The 24,236-nt window shown below is 41.6% G+C and overlaps 1 protein-coding gene across 7 annotated transcripts in view; it reads left to right on the top strand.

The window, feature by feature from the left end:
* Positions 1 to 24,236, top strand: part of fryb (furry homolog b (Drosophila)) — a 51,678-nt gene that overhangs the window by 12,106 nt on the left and 15,336 nt on the right. For 6 of the 7 annotated variants that reach the window (XR_006007362.1, XM_041951559.1, XM_041951565.1 and 3 more), the window contains exons 2-39: positions 1,523 to 1,716; positions 2,899 to 2,952; positions 3,101 to 3,240; positions 3,852 to 3,942; positions 4,425 to 4,504; positions 4,591 to 4,671; positions 6,386 to 6,554; positions 7,476 to 7,568; positions 7,820 to 7,918; positions 9,772 to 9,873; positions 10,548 to 10,651; positions 10,822 to 10,930; positions 11,491 to 11,577; positions 12,191 to 12,362; positions 12,453 to 12,585; positions 12,823 to 12,930; positions 13,151 to 13,277; positions 13,893 to 14,006; positions 14,204 to 14,368; positions 14,660 to 14,746; positions 14,867 to 15,126; positions 15,279 to 15,468; positions 15,858 to 15,982; positions 16,786 to 16,843; positions 17,280 to 17,371; positions 17,575 to 17,747; positions 17,972 to 18,132; positions 18,230 to 18,340; positions 18,559 to 18,713; positions 18,929 to 19,028; positions 19,174 to 19,345; positions 19,723 to 19,979; positions 20,066 to 20,212; positions 20,387 to 20,555; positions 20,647 to 20,737; positions 20,939 to 21,012; positions 22,327 to 22,477; positions 23,574 to 23,677. Coding sequence is in view for 6 of the 7 variants with exons in the window: in XM_041951559.1 (XP_041807493.1) it covers positions 1,523 to 1,716; positions 2,899 to 2,952; positions 3,101 to 3,240; positions 3,852 to 3,942; positions 4,425 to 4,504; positions 4,591 to 4,671; positions 6,386 to 6,554; positions 7,476 to 7,568; positions 7,820 to 7,918; positions 9,772 to 9,873; positions 10,548 to 10,651; positions 10,822 to 10,930; positions 11,491 to 11,577; positions 12,191 to 12,362; positions 12,453 to 12,585; positions 12,823 to 12,930; positions 13,151 to 13,277; positions 13,893 to 14,006; positions 14,204 to 14,368; positions 14,660 to 14,746; positions 14,867 to 15,126; positions 15,279 to 15,468; positions 15,858 to 15,982; positions 16,786 to 16,843; positions 17,280 to 17,371; positions 17,575 to 17,747; positions 17,972 to 18,132; positions 18,230 to 18,340; positions 18,559 to 18,713; positions 18,929 to 19,028; positions 19,174 to 19,345; positions 19,723 to 19,979; positions 20,066 to 20,212; positions 20,387 to 20,555; positions 20,647 to 20,737; positions 20,939 to 21,012; positions 22,327 to 22,477; positions 23,574 to 23,677 (4,899 nt within the window). In the remaining variant the exon portion in view is untranslated. The remainder of the gene's footprint in view (positions 1 to 1,522; positions 1,717 to 2,898; positions 2,953 to 3,100; positions 3,241 to 3,851; positions 3,943 to 4,424; positions 4,505 to 4,590; positions 4,672 to 6,385; positions 6,555 to 7,475; positions 7,569 to 7,819; positions 7,919 to 9,771; positions 9,874 to 10,547; positions 10,652 to 10,821; positions 10,931 to 11,490; positions 11,578 to 12,190; positions 12,363 to 12,452; positions 12,586 to 12,822; positions 12,931 to 13,150; positions 13,278 to 13,892; positions 14,007 to 14,203; positions 14,369 to 14,659; positions 14,747 to 14,866; positions 15,127 to 15,278; positions 15,469 to 15,857; positions 15,983 to 16,785; positions 16,844 to 17,279; positions 17,372 to 17,574; positions 17,748 to 17,971; positions 18,133 to 18,229; positions 18,341 to 18,558; positions 18,714 to 18,928; positions 19,029 to 19,173; positions 19,346 to 19,722; positions 19,980 to 20,065; positions 20,213 to 20,386; positions 20,556 to 20,646; positions 20,738 to 20,938; positions 21,013 to 22,326; positions 22,478 to 23,573; positions 23,678 to 24,236) is intronic. The other variant, XM_041951562.1, reaches the window with a different exon arrangement.

The following is a 24,236-nucleotide window of genomic DNA, read 5'->3' as shown; positions in this document are numbered from 1 at the left end:
TAGAACTGACAGAGTTGTTAACTCATACACACACTAGCTGCTTCAGGGAAGCGCTTTGGTGAATTATTCCATTGTTTCACCTTGTGGAAAAAGCATTTTATGCAGCTTGTTCTTCTCAGCATGTTGAGAGAATCAAACCTGCAAATTTGCTGCAGTCACACAAGCCTCCTTTGTTGGCTCCATGTTTAATACTCTTAGTGTGTTCAAGTATTGTTGATTGTATCAAGTTGTTGTTTTTTTTTCGTTCACTGTCAATAACAGTCGTCCATAGTGCAACATGCACGTTTTCCACACAGTCTTGCTTAAGATCTAATAGTTCACGGTAACTGACGCAGTGGAAATGAGCTCTTTCGTAGTGATGAGTTTGTTCTATTTTAAGGCCATGTTAATATTCCTCGAATCGCATGACAGGAAATGTCCTCTCCCTCCTTATATCTGTCTATCCGTCTGTTGTCTGTCGCTCACTCAAATCCCTTCCAGACTCCACCCACTCCCTATCTTTCTCTCTCAGTCTGTTTATCATAATGTCCTGCAAGAATTTAACGTGCCCAGTCTCCCTAATGATGTAATCAGAAGGGAGAAATGAAAACATGGGCCGCACAGCAAGTGTGTGCGTGTCCATCTGTGTGCCTGGAGATTGTTCCCGGTCTAACTTGGATACACTCAATATACATTAGTCATCGCTGAGGAGTTTTAGCTTTACAGAAATAATAATTCTGTGGTGTTTTTCTGACATAGACAAATTGTGTTTGTCAGTGTGAGGTGAGGTGTATTCAGACAAGCTGTCTCTCTACTGTGCGAGTTAAAAGGGACAAATGCATGCTGGTTGTCTGAATCGTTAGCCGTAGTTAGGGTTGATTTGGCTGCTTACCAACACATCAGCAGTTAGAGCTGCAGCAGTGGCTGTGACACACAGATCATGGAGGCAATTAAGGTAATTTAAAACCTTCAGCACCTGACTGCCGTAATTTGGGTCAAAAATGGTATTTCTTCTCTGAGAGATAACTCAAATCTTAACATAAAGACATGATAAGCATATTTTTAAATTGAGTGTGAGTCACACTTTTAATTTTTTGTCCATTGTGAATAATTATCCATAAATCTGCTTCTTAGAAATCAAACAAAAAATATGCTCCTCATTAATCCAGAACTTCATCGTTTCTAAGTCTTCTTCAGTATCAAACTAATCCAGTGATCTTTGTCTGTAAGTCCGTGGGTTCATTACCAAGAGATAATTCAGCATACCTTTAATGGTGACAACATGTAAGCACATATTTTGAATTTGTGTTTACATCCTCAAAAACACAAATTATAGGAAATGTACTTCCAACATTTAAAGCATGATTATTCCCCAAATAGAAGTAAGTCAAAGAATAATAATATTTACAAAATATGTGACAAAAATATAGTAGCTCTTGAGGGGGTACAGTAGTCTTGATTTTATCTGAGTGGGAGGGTCTACAGTGTCAGACTTTGAAGACCTCCTGCTTCAGACTAACTGACCTGTCCTAACTCTCCCCAGCCTCTCCAGTGGGACTGAAGCCACCCCTCCCGCCAGTCAGTGGAACCTTGGGAGAGAGGAAGGGTCCTGTCGTCATGGCGCCTGTCAATGTGGACCCTGAGAGTAAGCCGGGCGAGTTCGTCCTAAAGAGCTTGTTTGCCAACTTCACCTTGCTCTCCGAGCGCAAGATTCGCATCATCATGGCCGAACCCCTGGTGAGTGACTTTGCATGGATAAAATCTCATCTTGCTCTATTTCTCAGCCGATCTTTCTCGGTTCGCAGCATGATTTAGGAAAACATTTTATCTGATTGTGTTATTCAGAGTGGCTTTTTATGACGGTATATGTTGACTCATCTTTTTTGTGCAGAGGAGGTGATGAAGTATTATGTCTTCAGTATTCTGGCTTATGTACAGTGTAATATAACCTGATTTAGAAAAGATCTAACACATTCACACTATGTATCATCCTGTATCTACCTCCACCTGTTTCTACAGTGTTTCAATCAGGGTCTTTTTTCTCTATGATCATACAGTGCAAACCGTTGAAAGACTCTTCTGTCCTAAATTTCAAAGCCATATTTACATATTAGCAAACCCAAATGGTGACTGTTAAAAAAGATGAGGTACATAATCTTTTTCTATTAGGAAAAAGTTTGCATCACTCTGTAACATCTTTGCAGCCATTGGTTATTTGTCTAAGGCCAATGCTACAGTATATTATACCACCCTTTTCACATTTTATTTTTTACATATAGCTGCAGTTACAATAACTTAGAAATAGATAGTTAGTAGAAATTGCAGTTTCCTGTGGAGAATTTCCTAAGCCATAAGGGAAGGAAGATATATGACCTACCGACATGTGTATGAAACATATTTTCAGATGAATGGTTTGCCATGTAGATAGCTTACAGTCACATATTTGCCTGCAGAAGTAACCAAATATGTGTGACATTCTGTAGCCTTAACACTGAGTCTCTCATATTACCTTTTTTTTCTCACTGACAGAGTGTGTTAGGAACTGCTGCTCTGGGTTCAGAGGATAATTTTGCTCTCCAATAGTCTGATACTATGTAATGAAATCAGTTCTGGGCTTCAGACATTTGACGTTTTGTTTTTGTTTTTTTTTATTTAAGCACTTACCCGATTATCACATTTTATTGATAACACCAACATGGCCTGAAAGTTCATCAGTATTTACAGTGTGGAGTCTGGTAGCAATTTAAACAAATTGTGGAAACGCAGTGATACTTTGGTCAGTCTGAGTTTTGATTAAAGTAGTTTTGAAGCATTTGAACTTTGATTTTCCTGTCTCTAGATTTCATAATAAAAAGCCTACCTGTTCTTCCCCCTTGTCACATGAACGTGTTTCCTTCTGTCTCTTCCTATATCTCACAGGAGAAGCCACTTAACAAGTCTCTGCAGAGAGGAGAGGACCCACAGTTCGACCAGGTGTGTGAACCTGACATGGACACATCATCAGCAATATTTGCTGCCCCTTTTTTCCTGCATCATCCAAGTCCAGCCATAGCATCGTCTTATTGTGGAACTGGGATTAACCTCTCACTCTTTCCCCTCTCTTGTTCACCTTCACCTTCAGTTGATCAGCTCTATGAGTTCTCTAGCAGAGTACTGCCTGCCGTCTATCCTGAGGACGCTATTTGACTGGTACAAGAGGCAGAACGGCCTAGAAGACGAGTCCCATGAATATCGGCCCAGGGCCAACACCAAGTCCAAGAAGTGAGAGGACACAAGCAGCACACATGCATTCACATACAGAAAAACATAAGAATGACAAACCTGCACATGTCAAGTGGAATTCTCCTCTATATTCCTATGAAAGATTGTAGTTATTCATCCCGGCTCATAAAGTTTCTTCACAAAACTGAAACACAAATGTCTCTTTTACTCTGTAATGTAATGAGGGCCTTGAAAATCACTGTGTTGGAAACTGGAAAACAGTAATTTAATTTGTAATGTTTTTTTTTTTAATTCAGGTGTTATACTCCTCAAAGCAATGACAGTAAGCAATACTGTACAGCAGAGTAACTATATATAACCCTACAAACCTGCCACACGAACAGTGGAACTCAATAAACTGCACTGAAGTTGTCTCTTTGCAGAAGCTTGTTTTCAAATCTCAAACAAGCTGCACACTGAGTACGCGGAGTAGGCCAGATGGTGCCTACAATGAACTGATTAACGGAAATTTAATTAAAGCAGATTCTCACGTAGGACACATGCACACAGAGGCTAGAACAGGAAGGTGCACCCGGGCCCCCATACAGGATCAACACTGTTACAGTGAATGTGACAAATGATGTTTCTGTTTGTCTGTCTGTGTGTGTCAGTGATGAGCAGCAGAAGGACTACTTACTGGAGCGGAGAGATCTGGCAATAGACTTCATCTTTTCTCTAGTGCTTATAGAGGTTTTGAAGCAGGTGAGTCTCAGTTTACAGTGCAGTCAATCACTCTGAACTACTGTCTCCTCAGACCTATTAGCATGAGTGGGTTTAACTTTACAAAAACAAGTCAGTCCTCAAATAGCGTTTTAGTCACTAGAAACAAAGACACATTGGTAAAGTACTGTTTTAATACAAATGCCTGCATAATACTGTAAAAAGGTTTAAACAATCACAATATTCAATTTGAATATTTAACACACTCTTTTTTGATTAACAACTTACTTGACATCAGTTGTGCATTGTTTCCCTCCCGTTGCATGTGAAACTGTTGCTAAATTAAAACAAAGATCAATTTGCATATTATTGAACTAGTCTTGCATTCAAGAAAGTACAATGCACACCAAGCTCCCCAGACTGTCGACAGAGTAAGAAGAAACAGCTCATTTTATCTGGACATGTTGTTTTGATTAAATGTTCGTATCCAGATTGAATTTTTCTCTCACTTTCTCTCAATCCAGATCCCCCTCCATCCTCTTTTGGATGGACTCATCCAAGAAGTTATAAACCTGGCCTTCAAGCACTTCAAATACAAGGAAGGGTATGAATGCAGTCATCACATCTACACACTCAGAAATGTAACAGCACTGTACATGGATAATAGTCATTTTTGTGTTTTCTCCTTAGGTACCTGGGACCCAACACAGGCAACATGCACATAGTGGCTGACCTCTATGCTGAAGTAGTGGGGGTTGTGGCTCAGTCCAGGTACTGTTGTGCAAATGAATGTTTATACAGTTTGTGTGTGCATACACATTAAATGTTTGTCTGTCGACAGGGAGTTGATTGTGTCTGTTGTCATTATCCATATAAGTGAAAATCTTTGTAAGCTGAAAGCTGTTGCATTATGTTACAGTACAGTAACATACAGGCATTCAAATGCTAAAAATGCCCTTATTTCTGTGTATTTAGTATTTACTTATTCATCTACACAGTCTGAAATGAAACTCTTCATGTGACTCATGTAAATTGAGTTTGTAATCCAGGTCAGGTTGTAGCTCTGGGCGGATTTGTCAGGATGGAAAATTGAATGTGTGGTTACAGTAACTACCTGTCCTCCCCTTGACCCCAATTTCAGTAGAAACAGCACTTAAAAATACTGTCCCTCTGACGGGAGTACAAATGGGGAAAAGAAACAAATACCCGCCATTCCATGTGTGTTAGCAGTATGGTTGTGTGTGTTGGTAAATATGTTGTACGAGTGTGTGTGTGGTGGCAACTGAGGATAATGACACTCCAGATGATGGTCCTCCGTCTGTTTAATGATGTGTGTGATGAGAGATGAGCGCTGTTCCCATTTTCCAGGAGGTTATTACTGTGATGGAGGAGGTGTGGGTTCACAGGATTAGCTCAGTCACTGCTGTCACACACACACACACACACACACACACACACATACAAACACACTAGCTGAGCCATCACACCACAACATCGATCTAATAATGGATCAAAATCAATACTTCTACGTCTAGTTTGGCAAATGCACACTGTTTTATGTGTGGACCATTGTTTTTCCACTTGATTATGCTTCTTACTTGATTTTTAACATTATTTCAGTGTTATTTACACTATTTGTAGCACATTATTTACACACTATGCTATGAAAAGGTTGAGCACACACAGGCTTAAGCAGTCTGGGAACATTATTCTTGCCATTATTTGCATGCTTTTCCAGCTTGATGTTTATGTGCATCTTATTTAAACACTCAGCACTAAACAGAATGACTGTTCCACTTACTTAACTGCTGTGGCAACCCCTGTGAAGCATGCAGAAGCTCTCCCAAAAAAACAAAACAGATGAACAAGTGCACACACACACGTACATGTTCCCTCCACGTCACCCCTCCAGATGCCATTCTAAATATAGGCCTGCAGAGCGCTGTCAGTATAATCTATCTGGATGGTGGGTACATACACAAACACACACATGCACACACTAATGTGCACATTCAAAAAGAAACAGGTGCATGGAGCAGTAAGAGTTAAAAGAAAAGAGTTATCTACATATGAGACAATATTGTAGTAGTCAGTGGTGTAGCAGGGTTTCCGTATAACTACTATACTACTACTACTATAAGGTCAGGTCATGCCTTCGCACAAACACAACAAAATATGGGCATTGGAATATTTAGTGAATGAAATTAATAGGAAAGATGAGGTGAAGTACTCAAACAGAAGTTGCTTTGAGAAATACTAACAACCTTGCAATGCTACATCAGTGCAGTAAGGGTTGAGGTTAGTCTTAGGTGCATTCATTGGGCCACAAATTAAGAGAACGCCCACTTCTCTACGCACCACTACACCACTGGTAGTAATCCCACTAACCATACCACCACTTGGCTGAGACCTGGATATGAAAACATTTGCTAAAACTCAAGAGAATAGAGCCACTGTTCACATCTGGCCACTGTTTCCTCGGCAGGTTCCCGGCAGTGAGGAAGAAGTTCATCTCTGAGCTGAAGGAGCTGAGACAGAAGGAGCAGAGCCCCTATGTCATCCAGTCCACCATCAGCCTCATCATGGGACTCAAGTTCTTCCGCATCAAAATGTACCCGGTGGAAGACTTTGAAGCCTCCTTCCAGTTTATGCAGGTAGACTGAGATGAAATCACTTACCGGTTATTTGCATGACAACAAATTATTAAGAGCTCTGGTTTAGGAGTTTCACAAAGCGATGTGCTTTTTCTCTGTATACATTCATGTCTGGAAGAAGTTTAGTGCTATCATAAAGCTATCCTATAAGTTCCTCCGAAGTAATTAGGGGTTAAGTGCCTTGTTTATTGGCCCTTTGATGGTAATTGCAGTGGTGAGCAGAGCATGTGAGCGCAGTGGAGCAGTGAGAATTTCCGCTCCCCACTCATGAAGCTGTTTGTTCCCTCCGCTCTCTCGCTCAAAGTCGCTCCACTCAATATTGCTCCACACTCAATTCAGATTTCACCACGCTCCACTCAAATTGCTCACCGCTCGCTCCAAAAAAAGATAAAAGCTTCCTTGAATTTGAATTTTAGCTTAACCCTATTCAACCCAAAGTTACGGTTGATCTTTCTTTTTTAAGATAATAAAAACTGTCAGACCATAGGTTATTATGGCCAATAGTATGAACAATAGTAAATTATTACCCCATAACCCACTTTAAAACTGCTCACATGGCCAAACAACATGACCAAAGAGTTCTTGGTAAAACCACAGCAGCAGCTGCAGCAGCGTCAATAGTCAGAGAGGCTTTTATTCTCTTCAGACTCATAATGTGAGCAGTACTGGAACAAAACTGGAGCAGGATGGAGCGGGAGATAAGGCGTCGCTCCAGTGTTTTAAATAATCCGCTTCAAGCTCCATCCAATATCCTTCCGCTCGCGCTCTGCTCACATGCTTTGGTAGTGAGAATGTTTCTCATTTCCTTCCCCCATAAAAAAACTGGGATTTGAACCGGTGACCTTGTATTCACAGAATTATCATGTACATACATTTCTTCTCTTACTGTGTCTGACTCTTTCTCTCTCTTTATGTCTGTAGGAGTGTGCACAGTATTTCTTGGAAGTGAAGGATAAAGACATTAAACACTCATTAGCTGGACTCTTTGTGGAGATTCTTGTACCTGTAGCTGCTGTAAGTCCGTTTCATCTCTCTTCTCAACAGACTTTTGGGTTTTTTGTGGATTTTTTGTTTGTCTTTTAATTAAAAAGTCTGCTTGTCTTTCTGCTGTTCAGTCAGCTTGTCTAAATATATAGCGTTTATATCTTTAGAGTAATATAATCCTTAAGCTCATGAATATATAGCATGAAGGAAAGTACAATACATTGGGGTATGGAAGGTAAACGTGTACAGATGTAACTTCTGCTTTATTCGTCCTCCTCCAGACTGTGAAAAATGAAGTGAACGTGCCATGTCTCCGGAACTTCGTTGAGAGTTTGTATGATACCACACTGGACCTGTCCTCCCGGAAGAAACACTCTCTGGTAGGTTTCTCCCGATACTCTGTTTCATCGCTGCTTATCTCTCTTCATTCCTTGTCCATTAAAAGTAATTGGTGAAAGCTCTTACTGTAACTCTCCAACATGTGGGCTTTTATCTCTCCGTGGGAAGGAGACAGGAGTGCAGTGTGCAGCACGGAGGCTAGTTTTTGAAGCAGCGCCAGATGGGCAATATTTGCCCACAGCAGGGAAACAGGCAGGGGAATCAGCAAATTAGATGCAGTACATCTCCCTTATTAAGATAGAGGCTTCACATGAACAAGCAGGCAGTAAAAGTTCTGTTTAATTATCAGGACTGGTATGGTACTTACTAACCATGAATTTTCAGGAAATGACAGAACAGGCAACAATCTGTGACGCAGAATTATACGTTTAAATTGTTTTACTTGTTTCCAACTTCCAACAAAATCAACTTGTTTCAGTTATTTTCCCGTCATGATGAATTTTTCTCCAATTACATCTTAATCTCCTCAAGATACAGATGTTCATTTCTATAAAATTTGTTTACAAGTTGATTTACAATGGAAACAGGTTGAAGAAAACAAGGTTTTTAGACAGAAATTATTTGAGAAGAATTGTTTTTTTGTAATCGAATGCTGCAGTGCTTGCTTATGCTTAAAGTTGCCCCGCCTTTGAGGTGCATTCCACAGCCATGAACAAATCCAATTCATAAACAAATTGGCCAACAAAACATGACGTCTGGCTGCTGTGTTGCATTATTGCTGCTTGCTGTTGATGTGCTATTTGTGACATGTGCACGGGTTCCTCGTGCTGTCACAGAGAGTCGTGTCCGCAGGACTGCGGACATGCAGTTCCCAGGCATGCTTCCTTCAATAGATTCTCCAAATACTCCAAGCAGCTCACACATTCAAGACTTGACACGCTCTTCTGCACACACACTGTATGTATTTTCACTTTTTCCAAACGGAACAGTGCACAGGCATGCACACAAGCAAACAATAACCCGTCTTGTCAGAGCAGAATGGACAGACATGATAGGAATGACAGTAATGTGTTTTTTTCCGTAATTGTTATTCTTTTACATTCTGAGTAAGAGACACTGAAATGGGAGATGGACACATAACAAATACCCTCTTTGATAAGGATCGACAGGTAAACTTCTCAAACCTAGCATTCCCATAACCTTTCATGTCAAGGGTGGACCTGGACTCACACCAGTCATTAGCAAGGTATTCATGTTTAAGAATGATCTGTATGCAGACTGACATGCCTTTTCCGGATAACTGAACAGAATAGGCACCCAAGTATTTGAATTTTATGTTGAAAATGCTCATGTATTGGTCTCTTCTATAAACTTGTTATGGTATTAATCAACTTGTTGTTATAATTTTGTTATGAAATGGAGAATTCCAAGTCCGTAAATGGACCAAACGTCAAACTCCATTGTTGTTTTCATGAAACTCACTGGCAAGACAAAGCACAGAGAAATAGGCGTTTTATTAAATTGACTTCATTCCAGAGAGGACAACATAGATGGCCGAAAAAAAAGGTTAATGAGGGATTTATGAGGCCTCAAACAAGTGTCACATGATTGTGAAAAAATATAAAGCTTAATCTGAAGAAGTGTAATTGCCTGTTGTTATTAAATGAAGATTAGATTTTAGATAATGATTCTCAGACCTGTTTTGACTGACTCATTAAAAGATTGTACATCTAAAATCAGTTTGAACGTAATGAGTTGCACAAATAATGTATAAAACTGGTGAGGATGACAGTCTGAATCCTTTATATTTACATTCATACATTGATCCTTTACTACTGGTTGTCTGAAGTGCCTGATGCAAATGTCTCCCATCTGTCCTCCCTCTCCACACCAGGCCCTATATCCTCTGGTGACCTGCCTGCTGTGTGTCAGTCAGAAGCAGTTCTTCCTCAGCCGCTGGCATATTTTCCTCAACAACTGCCTCTCAAACCTCAAGGTCAGCCTTTCTCTCTGTACCATGCAAATGCAAATCATTACCAAAGCATTGGGGGGTAGTGTAGTGTTATATTTGCACACAAAAATTATGCAGCCAGTGCAATAAATTTCTGCCCCATGGGAACGATTTTGACAAAGTGACAACAGTACATACACATAACACTGAACTTCACACAACAAACTTCTGCACCAGCCCTACCGAATCTCTTCCACTTCCAAATCAACCAACAGTATGTATCGCCTCGAGGGAAACACTGCAGAACATAGTGATTGATGGGGGCTCGTAAAGACTTCAGTTCAAGTTTAATTCACGATCACACTGGTAGTGGTGTAATGGAACGTAGCTGATCTGGACCCAGTGGACCCACCCGCCCACCCCCCCGCGGTGCGACACGCATGTCAGAGAGGCGGCTACATCAGAGCTAAAGTCTCTAATCTTATTTTTAAATTAATTTATCCCTGACTTTTTTTTTTTTTTTCCAATCTATGAGTCAAAACTGTGATATGATCTAAACCGCAAGCTGTGATCCCTTGCACCCCTAAACACTGTAAATGCTGACAGAGGGGCTGAGAGGAAACCCTGAAAACATTTTTGTTACATGCAGGTATGTGAAATACTGTATCAGAGTATCAGATGAGAGACAATTCATGTTTGTCTGCATGCTATGAACGCAGAATAAAGACCCCAAGATGGCCCGTGTGGCTCTGGAATCACTCTACCGCCTGCTGTGGGTCTACATGATCCGAATAAAGTGCGAGAGCAACACTGGAACACAGAGGTAACGTCTACATAGAGTTTCATGCTAAACTTGTGAACTTTTTAGCTTCAATATACCATTGTTAACCCGATTTTGATACCTAGTTATAATAACCACGAACAAACTAGTTAACACTTTCTCCTCCCCCTCTGCCTGTGTCTTCTCTCTCTTGTCCCTCCTTCTTCCGCTAGTCGTCTGACGTCCATCACCTCCACCCTGTTCCCTAAAGGGAGTCGTAGCGTTGTACCCAGAGACATGCCGCTTAATATTTTTGTCAAGATCATCCAGTTTATTGCACAGGTGTGTATGTATGACACTTGCACACACTCTCATGGACAAACTCATATGAGGTCTTAGATGTGGGTTGGTAGTCACACAAACATTGTTAATCCACAGTATTTACTTATCATAGCTGCAGAAACAGGTCAAAAGCTAAAAAAAAAATTCAGTACCTACTCACAAAATTGCTGTGATTATACAGGATTACCACACACACTTCACTAGAATCCATTATTAAAATTGAATACATTCCATCTAATGTCTCTGTGAGAGGCTGAGGTTTTGAAACTCACTGAAACATTGTGTATGCACTCATGGCTCTTCAAGCCACCAAAATGGCATATATGACATTTATTGTAAATCAGATAAATAAGACTGATTATGTCCATACATTGTTTTGTCTTATGATGATGTGCATCTCTTGTCCTATTTTTCATGTATTATTTCTCTCTATATAATCAGTTATATAATAAAAATGTCACGTCTGTGCACTGCTGGCGACATCCTGTCGATGTACTAGCTGCCTCACACCACAGTAACTCTGAAATCCTGTAACACCGGTATGTTTGTCCTCTGCTCAGGAGAGACTGGATTTCGCCATGAAGGAGATCATATTTGACCTGCTGAGTGTTGGGAAACCTGCCAAAGCCTTCAGTCTCAACCCAGAGGTAAAGAGGGCAGACGCTGACATTCAATCATGTGCACACAGATTACACAGTGTATCCCCTGGCCATGTTACAAGGATGAGCCTTCCAGCACTTATTTGTATTCTTCTGTCAGCGAGGAAGGTGAAGAACAGTATGCTCTCTGTTGGGTCAGAATGAATAAGCACCTTTTCAGCTGCAGTGAAGAGATGCACTTGGAGTTGATCGTAAAGTGATTACAGGATTCTGGTCATGTGGCCAGAAGCAAATCATTAAAATCACTGCCGTTTAAAAAGGGGAATGCAACCGATTTTACTCATCAACAGTTACTGTCATGAAGTATATCATATACATGTTGAAGAAGTAAATTACAGACACTGAAAGATCACCTTTGATTATTAGAATAAAGCCCTTTTTCAGCAGCACTGAATTTATGTGTTTGTTTTAAAAATAATCATCCGAAAACATTTATATGCATTAGAAAAGATTCTGTTGTGTCTTTCGATATGAATTCTGCTCGTCAAAGTGTGGCCGTGCCTGTAGGCGTGCGTTCACTCAGTTCCTTCCACAAACTTGCCATTGCACTTGATAAACAGACTCTCTGGCGTGTAGTAAGGATGTTTCATCTGTGTTCCAGCGTATGAACATAGGTCTGCGGGCATTCCTGGTGATAGCAGATGCTCTGCAACAGAAGGACGGAGAGCCTCCTATGCCAAACACAGGAGCCACTCTGCCCTCTGGAAACTCTCTGAAGAAGAAGAAAACTTATCTCAGCAAGACACTTACTGAGGAGGAAGCCAAACTAATAGGTCTGTGTGTTGTCTCTGTAGGCATTCAAGCCAGTGTGATTTAAAGTACTCTCTCTAACTCCATGCGCTGTCTCTTTGTGCTCTCCACAGGCATGTCCTTGTACTACTCCCAGGTGCGAAAGGCTCTGGACAACATCCTGAGACACTTGGACAAGGAGGTGGGTCGTTGTATGATGCTCACCAGCGTCCAGATGCTCAACAAAGAACCAGAGGACATGATCACGTATGTAACTATGACACAGAAACATGAAACATTTTCAAGTTGAACACTTAATTCTCTGTAAATTATTTGAAAATATGCTATTTTAATGACTGAGCTCTTGGAATGTCATTAGTATGTTTTTCATCTAAATAGTAGATATACACTGTTAAAATAACCTGACTGTATTTTGATTTAAAAAAGTTGCAAATGCTACAAGTATATTTTGGCATGTTTAACATCCCTTTCCATCTTCAATAGTGGTGAAAGGAAGCCTAAAATCGACCTGTTCAGGACGTGTGTGGCAGCCATTCCTCGTATCCTTCCTGATGCCATGTCCAAACCTGAACTCATTGACCTGCTCTCACGGTGAGTTAGAGACTGGCTCGCTAACATGTTATTACATGCAGATTCTATACATAACGCATAACTATCCTGTTGAGTAATCACTGATAATTTTATATCTTTATATGTAATTTGTGTTGGAACCCCTATGAGAAGATTTTGTCCAGTTTTGTGACTTTCATAGTTTTTTCATCTTTTCCGCGAGACGTTGTTCGTTCAACATATGTTGTCACCTATCCCTCAGACTTACGGTGCACATGGACGATGAGCTTCGTCTTATTTCCCAGAACTCCCTGCAGAGCCTGCTGCTCGATTTCTCAGACTGGAGGGAAGACGTCCTGTTTGGTTACACACATTTCCTTTTGCGTGAGGTAAAACTGAGCTTGAGAGAAACCTCCAGCTACCTAATCAGTGAATTACTATGTCCTGCATTTGTACTGGTTGCACTTCCTTTACACTAGTGGTTAGTCTTAGTTGCTGTACTCATAACTGATAAACACTAGATAACAGAAGAAAATAGCTATACAGGTTGGGAAATTGAACTCTGTTACAATCTTAATTGGCCTTTTCACTGTTTCAATCCATTGAGTGTTTAATCATGTTTAACTGCATATTTAATCACCTTTTGAAATTTCATAAGAAACACCCAGAATCAGAGAATCCTAACATGTATCTAAAATTGAGCAAGGTGAAGCTGTTTACCTCCAAGCAGGTTGCTACAACAGCACTTTTGTCCTCTTTTTTTATGCGAATGAAAATTGTTCTAAACCAGAATCCATAAAACGTTGCTGCTAGTTATCTGCCTCCATGGTTTAAGTTGATAGTGCAACTTACTCTCTCAAAATTATCCTCTGTGCAACAGGAGACCTCTTAGAAAAACACAATCGGAGTGACTGAAAAGGCCTTATCCATATCTAAATTAACATGTACTAACATAATAACATTGGCAGCCCTTCTATAAAAGTCACATTTCCAATCTGTTTCAGGTCCAAGACACCCATCAGGGTCTGCAGGATGCATCTGTGAAGCTCCTTCTCCAGCTGCTCACACAGTGGAGGTTGGCTCTACAGCTCCAGGGGAAGATGAGAGGTGGAGTTGAGGTTAGTACAGCGTAGAGCCAAGTTTAACACACCTCAGCCAGCTTTTTCCCCTCTTACAGTGGTGATATTGTGACATAAACATAACAAAAAACCATAATGCTACAGGTTTGATTACTGCTCAAAAACAATGACTTACAGTCGAATTTGTTACTCTTCACTAACCTTTCCTCCCTCTCTCTCTCTTCCCTGTCCATCAGTCCAGCCCCAGACTGCCCGAGCGAAGCCCTCACTGCTCAGTGCTCCATGCAGTGGAGGGCCTGGCTCTGCTGCTCCTCTGCTCATGTCAGATCAGCACAAGGAAGCTGGCAGTTGGCGTCTTAAGAGAAATACGCTGCCTCTTCACAGCTCTGGGCCATGCTGAGGTACAGTATAGGAAGCTCCGGCTTCACCAAACAACCATAGCAGACATCAATTCTCTCACTTTTTAAACCCCTGTATAGATTTTAAGTGACTGGAAAAATAGACGAATAAACAGTCCAAAGACAAATATTACCAACATGCATCAGGCCAATGACGTTGAAATAGCAGGATGGAAGAAGAGCCATCTGACCGTAGCTGTGATAAGATATGCAGCATATGCAGCCTGTGAATCCTCACACATTGTATGACGCTGTCATAAAAATAGCTGATTCTATAAATGTCTTCCCCTCCAGGATGATGACAAACCCATGATAGAGGTCATGGACCAGCTGAGCCCCGCTGTAATGGACAGCTTTGTTCATGTGGCTGTCTCTGATTCGGTCAGTGCATTTGTGTTAAGAGTGTGATCAATAACTAGAGTGCATCATGTAAGTTATGTATCTTGCGATCTCCCAAATGACTTCTTTTGCTCTGAAATTGCTTTCCTTACCCTCTGTCAGTCCACCTTGCCTCTCAGCCACCATGTTGACCTCCAGTGGCTGGTCGAGTGGACGGCTCGACTGGTGAGCAGTTCCTACGACGTGAAGAGCCCCAGCCACGTCTGGATCTTTGCCCAGTGCGTGAAGGACCCGTGGGTGCTCTGTCTGCACATCTTCTTGCGGCAGGAGCACCTGCCCAAACACTGCCCCATTGCCCTGGGATACGCCTGGCCCTATGCTTTCACACGGCTTCAGCTGCTGCTGCCACTGGTTGACCCCAAGTACAAGACCATACGTTCATTATATTGTACTTTTTAGGCATTTAACTGTTTAAATTTAAATAACTAAAATAAAAAACAATAACAAATGGTCCATGGCTGTTAAATATTCAAATATCTGACTTCCTGCATATTCTCTGTTTTTCTGTCTGAAGCAGTCCAGTGAATGCTAAGAAGACCAGCACGGCGGGCTCCAGTGACAACTACATATCTCTGTGGCGTAACTACCTGATCCTGTGTCTAGGAGTGGCGAAGCCAAGCATCATGTCCCCTGGTCACCTCAGAGCTTCTACACCAGAGATCACTGCCACCACACCCGACGGCAGCGTCACCTATGACAACAAGGTGTGTGTTTGTGCTGCAGAAAGACATCAGAGTTCACAAAAAATCTGCAAAGTCTGGAAATGTTTAGGATTAATTAATAAGCTCCTGGACTTCAAAAGAGGCCTACAACCAACATTTGTTTTGATTGATTTGATTAGTCTCTATCGACTTGCAGATTAACTGTTCCAGCTCTAAGGGCAAATATTACATACAAGAATATATTGTTATATTGTTGACCCAATCCAATGATGAATGTGGATTTAATTGTGAAGAACAGCCTTCAGGTAGACAAACATTTTACAGTCATATTGACACTGTCATCATTAATCTATCATTAATAAACATTTAGATTAGTTTTAGGTTGTTAATGCTGCCTGATTCATGTTTGTGTATTTGTTGTTACCTCTCAGGTGATAGGCACTCCCTCGGTCGCCTGGTTATTAAAACAGCTCGTCCCACTGATGAGAGCTGAGAGTTTGGAGATCACCGAGTCTCTGGTGCTGGGGTTTGGATGCACAAATGCTCTGGTCTTCAGGTATAGACACAGTACACACGCAGTCACGTCATGCGACACAGGTCCAGTGCTAAATATTGTTTTACCCGCTAAGACAACAAATAATTTGTTTATTACGAAAACTAATTTCTGATTTGAAGCTCAGATGACTGTTCATGAATCATAGAACTGCTGTCCGCATTTTGATGAAGCCTGGGCTGTTGTTCTTTGGTGTGAGCTGTTTTCTGACAGAGAATAAACACATGAAGCCTGAATGGAGGGAATGACACTACATAGATTTAGATTACTAGAAAATGGATGATGTTCTGGATTTAGATCTTATCCCAGACATAAGAAAAACATGGTTCATCAGTCTTTTTACACCCTCTTCTTCTGTTAGTTATTCCTATCTGTCATGTTCACATTGACTTCATAACTGAGATGCCTTTAAGACATTCAGAGAAGTAAGAACTGCGTCACTGATGTCGAAAACAATTCACTGAGAGACAGAAATGAATCACATTTTTTTCAAAGGACAGAGGCTCCACTGTGAAAGCGAGGTATTTCATTTTAAAGACATCATCTATCTTTAACCTGAAATGTTTTCCAAAGGGGCGCTCATTGTTATTAAAGAGATTAAGGTCTCTGCAGACAAATTTGTCTAACATTCCCGTGTTTGCGGATTAGTGGTTTTAGGGCATGTGACAGCTAGATGGATATCTGCTCCAAACCATTCTGTTCCTTCAGGCCGTCCTCCATCTACAAGGAAGGAAGAGTCAATTAATCTCATTTAGCAATGAAGCAATCAATTGATCCTTAACCCCTCTGATCCCGTCTGTTTATAGAGAGCTCGTCGAAGAACTCCATCCACTGATGAAGGAAGCACTGGAGCGCAGACCTGAGGTAAGACACACACACACACACACACACACAGTGATGAGAGAAACACACTGTCAGCACTGAAGCAAGATTAGATGAACTTTATTGAACCGACACAGAAAACTGTAAAATATACTCACCACGAAGTATAATGTTATTCCAGGATTAGACTTGCTTCATATGTGGCAGTTAATGAGGGAGTAGACGTATATATTTCTTGCATTATATAGTTTATGTTTATAGGTCAGTCAGTCAATAATTCGATATTTATGGAAATTGACTTTTTTTACTACTAATGTAATGTTAAGTCACTGTTCCTTTTAAAAGCGTATTAACCCTACATACACATCATGTGTTTACATATATATATATATTTATGACGGCTACAGCATTGACATTGTTTGTGGACTTGAAGGCTCTGCAGTTCAGCAGTTAATTGAAAACCTGTGTGTGCTTTCAGAACAAGAAGCGCAGAGAGAGGAGGGATCTTCTCAGACTCCAGCTGCTGAGGATCTTTGAACTGTTGGCTAATGCAGGAGTTATCAGTGACAGGTAGCACACACAGTTAATCTCCTGAGTGGCCTCGAGTAGTTTTTGTTCTGATCTTTCCTTATGCACATGGGCTCATGCATCGTTCATGCCCTTTCGTGTCTCTCACTTGCTTCCTATGTAACTTGTATGATGACGTTCCCTGTCTAACATCAAAGACGATCTCTGTGATTACCAAAGTTAGTTGTCCTTCTCCTCTCCTGTAGCACCAATGGAGCGCTGGAACGTGATTCCCTGGCACTGGGCGCCTTATTTCTTGAGTATGTGGATCTAACCCGGATGCTTCTGGAGGCTGAGAATGAGAAGGAGCTGGATGTGCTTAAAGACATCAGAGCCCATTTCAGCGGCATGGTGGCTAATCTCATCCAGTGTGTTCCTGGTAAAGCATTTAGTTACTTTTTTATGATACTGTATATGGTAATCCATTGCTCTTTCAGTGTTAGTAGATGCAGAAGCTTTAGCAGTGTTCTGCAGCCACAGACTAAAATTTTCATGGCAATCAGTAAAATGCTCATGGATTACAATCTTAATTTAAGTCTGTCTCCTTTTTTGCCCTCTGTGTCTCTCTCTCGCTCTCTCTCATCCTCACTCACATCTATGCAGTCCACCACAGGCGCTTTCTCTTCCCTCAGCAGTCTCTGAGACACCATCTCTTCATCCTCTTCAGCCAATGGGCTGGACCCTTCAGTGTCATGTTCACTCCCCTCGATCGTTACAGTGACCGCAACCACCAGATCACTCGCTACCAGTACTGTGCTCTGAAGGTAAGCAGTAACCGTGCTCCCAAACCATGCTAACCTGTTCCTTTCATTGTATTTTCAAATGCCTTAGCATTAACTCAACTTCAACTTTGCCACCCAGGCCATGTCAGCAGTTCTGTGTTGCGGTCCAGTGTTCGACAATGTGGGTCTCTCTACTGACGGCTATCTTTACAAATGGCTTGACAATATCTTAGCCTGCCACGACATACGGGTAGGTCAACTCCAGAATCAACTATTGCCTTTAGTTTGATGCACAGCAGCTTCTTATGTTATTTTATTCTGAAAAATACACTCTCGCTATGAACATACATATAAAGACGCTTCAGCACTTTCAACACCGAGAAGTTATTATTCAAATCTAAGTTTTGATTCTGTTGCTCCTCTTGTGCCATCTGTGGATTAGTAACTCTATATAATGTTTTCCCCTAGGTTCACCGTCTGGGGTGTGAGGTGGTCATCCTGCTCTTAGAACTGAACCCAGACCAAATCAATCTCTTCAACTGGGCCGTGGACCGCTGCTTTACTGGATCTTACCAGCTGGCATCTGGGTGCTTCAAGGCCATCGCCACTGTCTGTGGTAACAGGTAGGGAATAATACATTTGTTAGAGTGACATTTTTCTCTATCAAAGCACTGAAGATCCACCAGCTTCAGGGAAACTACATTGAAACTACTGCAGTTTCTGGCCTCCCTGCTGAAGAGTGTAATTTCTCACACTGCCAGCAACTGTCAGTTCATATAAATTGAGTTAATTTTCATTGTAATTAGCAACTAATGACCATTTCTTCTTACTTTGCCAGGAATTACCCATGTGACCTTGTGACCTTGCTCAATCTGGTGTTGTTCAAGGCCTCAGACACCAGCAGGGAAATATATGAGATCTCCATGCAGCTGATGCAGGTACATACAACACACAGAAAAGAACAACACAGTTCCAGTGTTATATATTTATTAATTGCACACAAAGAGGTGGGAAACAGAACAGGTGCATAAAGCCAAAACCTGACGAAGCATTTTGACTGTAAATGATAACTGATGTCTGCAGGTGCTGGAGTCTAAACTGTGTGCGTACTCTAAGCGGATGGTGGAGCAGAAGCCTGGTAATATTTTATATGGAACACACGGCCCCCTGCCTCCCCTGTACAGCGTCAACCTGTCTCAACTCTCCATCCAGCTGGCCAGCATGTACCCGGAGCTCACTCTGCCTCTTTTCTCAGGTACATTTTTCAGGCTGAAGATACTGGAGCCCTTCATTACAAAGTCCAATGAATAAAAACTACACTTCCCTAGCTGTTGTATCTCCCTATACCAACATGTTCAACAACAAAGACTACTTATCAGATAAGTTCCCAAATGCTGAGTTATTGTTCCATTATAATCCAATGTGCTGGATACTTGCTTCTAGTGTACCCATTTAATACTGAAGTTATCTCCAAAATGATCTCTTTGAACCCTCACACTGAAAACTCCCAAGAGGCCATTATTCTCCCTGAGACAGTTGTTAAATCTCAATGTGTTTCTCCTGCTATCGAACCCCTCTCGGCTTCCCCAAGGCACAACATTAATTCCCCTGACATTTTCTTTGGTTGTGCAGAGGTGAGCCAGCGTTTCCCAACCACCCATCCCAATGGGAGACAGATCATGCTATCCTACCTGCTACCCTGGCTTAGTAACATTGAGCTCGTGGACACGGGTCTCCTACCTCCCGCCTCAAGCCCCTGCACACCAGAGGAAGAACCTCACGGTCAGGGGCAGGGCATGGGTCTGTCCCCCAGTCTGAGAGGTAATGGCTGGGGCTCCCTGCAGGCGACCTCGCTGGTTCTCAACAACCTCATGTTCATGACTGCTAAGGTAGGAAGCCTTGCTTGTGAAATGAATCTCCCCTTTCCAATGAAATTTCCTATGTTTACACTGGATTTTTTTCTTAACACCTTCAGTATGGAGACGAGGTTCCCGGCCCAGAGATTGAGAATGCCTGGAATGCTTTAGTGTCCAACGAGAGGTGGAGCAACAACTTACGGATCACCCTGCAGTTCCTTATCAGCCTGTGTGGAGTCAGCAGTGACACAACACTGTTGCCTTATGTAAGTGTAGTCTGTATGAACTGACGCACTGCTTTAAAGTTATAGTCGTGACATGATTTCCGCAAAGACACTGAGTCATGTGTTGCATTTTCTGCTGAAAATAAATGTCATAGAAAATATGCAGAGATAATGTGTGTTACATCAGTTAATACTGTATATTTGTATCTCCTTTAGATCAAGAAGGTGGTGATTTACTTGTGCCGCAACAACACCATCCAGACAATGGAGGAGCTCCTGTTTGAGCTGCAGCAGACTGACCCAGTTAACCCTGTGGTCTTGCACTGCGACAACCCTCCCTTCTACCGTTTTGCTGCCAGCAACAAAGCCTCCACCTCACAGACAGGTGAGAGGAGAATCCCTGCCATATTCTGTGATGTCTACGACGGACTGTACTGTATTTCTAAAGATTATCTCTGAAATGTCTTATGTGTTAGGCACCACCTCCAGCAGTAACACTGTGGTGGCCGGCCAGGAGAACCTGCCAGACACAGATGAGAACAAGCTGGTCAGAGAGAGTGAAGAGCGGTCAGTATCACTGCATTTTTGTATACTTGTATTGACTTTGTCACTTGGTGGCTGGTTTTTACTTAGAGCTTAATAGTCTCTCAAGAGGCTTGTGCAAATGGATATGTCAATTTCAGACTTTTCAGTCACAGAATGAGACCATATATTTTGCAAGTCTGGAAACTTAAAATTTCACGTTTGGATGTCATGCATGTCTCTCAGTAGGGCCAGGGCTCACAACAGACTGGAATCCCGCTACAGCAACAGCTCCGGAGGCTCCTACGAGGATGAAAAGAGTAAGTTTTCTTGGTTCTCATGAGAACAAATGTACAATCTTGCTGGCCTTGTACAGTGTGTACTCACACAAAAAGCCCATGGGGATTCACAGCTGTCTGTTATTTGGAAAAAGCTCCAGGTCATGGATTCTTGCTGTCAGTCCACAATGTTCGCCATTTAAACCTAAGACCTTTTATACTAATTGTCACCAGTCCCCTCCACACAGACATAAATGTACAGACTGACAGAAGTTGTTTTTATGGTGTAGACACTGTACACCAGGAACAATTACCTGGATAAACACAGCTGTACTGGTGTGGCCAGGATGAAACATGTGTCTCATTCACTGCATTTTTATTTTTGTTGCTAATGTTGTAGTTGTTTGTCAAACATGTTATTTGGACACGAGCCAAGGCCCACCACTGTCCCCTGTGACGCAGTTACAGATTTAACCTCGAGCACACTGATGGCACTCGGTCTATCTTTAGCAGGCGTCTGTGTTGGGAGACTTCCAGGCGTGAGTCTGCTGTCGTAGTCCTCTTGTGACTAAGCAGAACTGTAACCAGACATGGTTACAAGAGTCTTAGCAGGATGTACTTTCAACAAAGATGCTTCACTTGGGTTTATTTTCCCTGGCCAACTGTTATATTGAGTCTCAAAATGAGTAATTTTGTTTTGTTCCTTGGATGCTGAAGAGGAGCTTTTTGTTGAGATAAGAGCTCATCCATTGGTAGTTGAACTGTGGGTTTTGTATTGAGCACTGGCTGCCTCCTTGGTGGAGGTTCGGTTTAGTAAGAAAGTGAAAATAAACAGTAATAGGCTAATTAGGACAAAAATCTTTTTTTTCTAATTTGAAAGTCTGGTCCCCACGGAGTCTGCTTAAGCTCGGCATACACTGTACGATTTGAGCCCATTTTTGAGCCGCATGAGTTATGGAGTTGGGCTGAATTTCAGCTTCCTCTGGCAGCGGGAGATCAACTCCTCCCGGCTGTCGGACGTTTGGATGAATTTCTGACATGTCCGAAATTTTGGTTGGCCGTTGTCAGGCTCTCTCACAGTTGAAGCAGAGCAGAGTATGTTTAGACTTGTCCAAAGGAAATAAAATATAGTATCGTACTACTGGTGTAGCGTAGAAGTAAATTACAGTGCACCACTTTGTTGTTGAATGACCTGGACTTAAGCTCATGTTTGGAATTCCACATGTTTTGAATAGTTGGTAAATGACCTGTCACATTTGTTGTTTGTCACTGCTTTGATTCACGTGGGAAAACTTATACTGTATACCTAAAGCATATCTTTATGAACTTAATATTGGGATTGGTCTGTTTTTGTAGCTGACCCACTCCCACCATATGCTGGTTGGCTACTGGGCGTTCTGGAGACCAACCATCCTCAACCGTTACCAATGCCTGTTAACGGAGGCTGCTGGGCTCCTCTGGTTGACTACCTTCCAGAAACCATCACACCTAGAGGACCGCTGCACAGGTATGCACAGACAAACATGGACGCACACTGTGCAGGCAACCTACTCTGAAACAACCACCAAAATCACACACAGAAAACACTCAGAGTTGGAGCAGTGATGTTTTCTATCAGCAGAGTCAGCAAAGAAAAGTATTCTCTCACACAGACTGGTTCTACCAACTCACAGATGGTCTGATAAACTCTGCCTCTGCTATATAGAGAGTGAATATTAGAAGGGATTTTACTCATTTATCTTCTCTCGACACCTCAAAAATCATTACTTAAAATGAGATGAAAATGAGATTCAGGTTAGATTTATCATTACAGGAGAGCAGACTGTTTTATTACATTAGTGGGGCTTTATATTCACGCAGATGCAGTTTAGTACTAAGAGAAACCCCACAGTCCCAGCAGCAATATATACACAAAACCAATTTCTATGACAAGACTACATAATGATTTGTGCTGAGTGAAAACATGCCTGCCTAAAAAGCTTCTTGGAAATTACTTTTTTGTTTAATTTGCATCCCAGTTGTCTCAAGCAGATTCCTTAACTGGCTGATACAAATTTACTGTTAGACTCAAGTATATTTAAGAGTTAAAACCAATAAGGAACACAGGTTTTCTCTTGAATGTAGTTTGTCGTGAGCTTTTTTCTGTACTGATTTGATTTAGAGCTGAAACAGTCAATGAATTAATTAGTAGATGGACAGAAAATCAATCCACAACTATTACTAGATCTGGCTTTTTAATCACTAGTTAAGACTGTTCAAATTTGATTATTTTACTTTCATTTTCTCATTTTCCTCTGTGATAGAAAAAGGAATATATTTGGTTTTAAGCTGTTTTTGGAAAAAATGAGCAACCTTGAAGATTCTACCTTGGATTTTTCCTTATTTTCAAAGAACAAAACAAGTTATCTACTCGTAATCTGCAAGTTAGTCACCAATGAAAATAATCGTCGTTGCCAGAGGCACTACGTGTGGGCTAACTGTTATGACATGGGCCTGAAGGATGGTCACACTGCTATATACATCACCCCACAGCCCATGGAGGGAGCAAGTGCTATTGATATTTTGTGCACTCACTAAATTTGTGTCGTTGTGTTGGTCTTCAGGTGTAACATTGCAGTGATCTTCATGACTGAAATGGTCGTGGACCACAGCGTGAGAGAAGACTGGGCTTTACACCTGCCCCTGCTACTACATGCCCTCTTCTTGGGTAAGTGTTACACAACACACACACACACATAACTCAGCTTTGGTCCATGGAGCTTTTGGCTGATCAGTCTTGTAAAGAAAAAAGTGTATTTTAAACAAAGGAAACAGCAAAAACACAGACTAAATTTCATGCATAAAACACACAACCATGTATTTTGGAGAGTGAAATATTCTAATGTGAAAAACCGGACGAGCTGGTTGGCCAGCTGTATCAGTTCTCCAGTCTGACTCTTATCTCCCAGTGAGGGAACATGAGGTGAACTTCAAGGAACTAACTAAAAAGATAAGATCAAAAAATCATCCGTCCATGTGTCTGCAGGGTGTTTACACACCAACACATATACACAAAAATAACCTTGAGGTGTGTACTTATTTTCAGTGACGTCCAATGAGCTCATAGCGTGACAAGTTTTATCTCCATCGCACAGAGTCATGGAGGGCACACCATTCTCTTGTGTGACCACAGATACAGACGCATTCCCCAGGGCCTTCTCACCGACACAATTATCTAATGTGGAGACATCCCTACTGTGTCAGCTGTGTATAATTACGCACTCTGC

Source organism: Chelmon rostratus, chromosome 14 (genome assembly GCF_017976325.1).
Source record: "Chelmon rostratus isolate fCheRos1 chromosome 14, fCheRos1.pri, whole genome shotgun sequence".
In the NCBI taxonomy this organism is placed as follows: Eukaryota; Metazoa; Chordata; class Actinopteri; order Chaetodontiformes; family Chaetodontidae; genus Chelmon; species Chelmon rostratus.
This window is presented reverse-complemented; position numbering and strand designations above follow the sequence as displayed.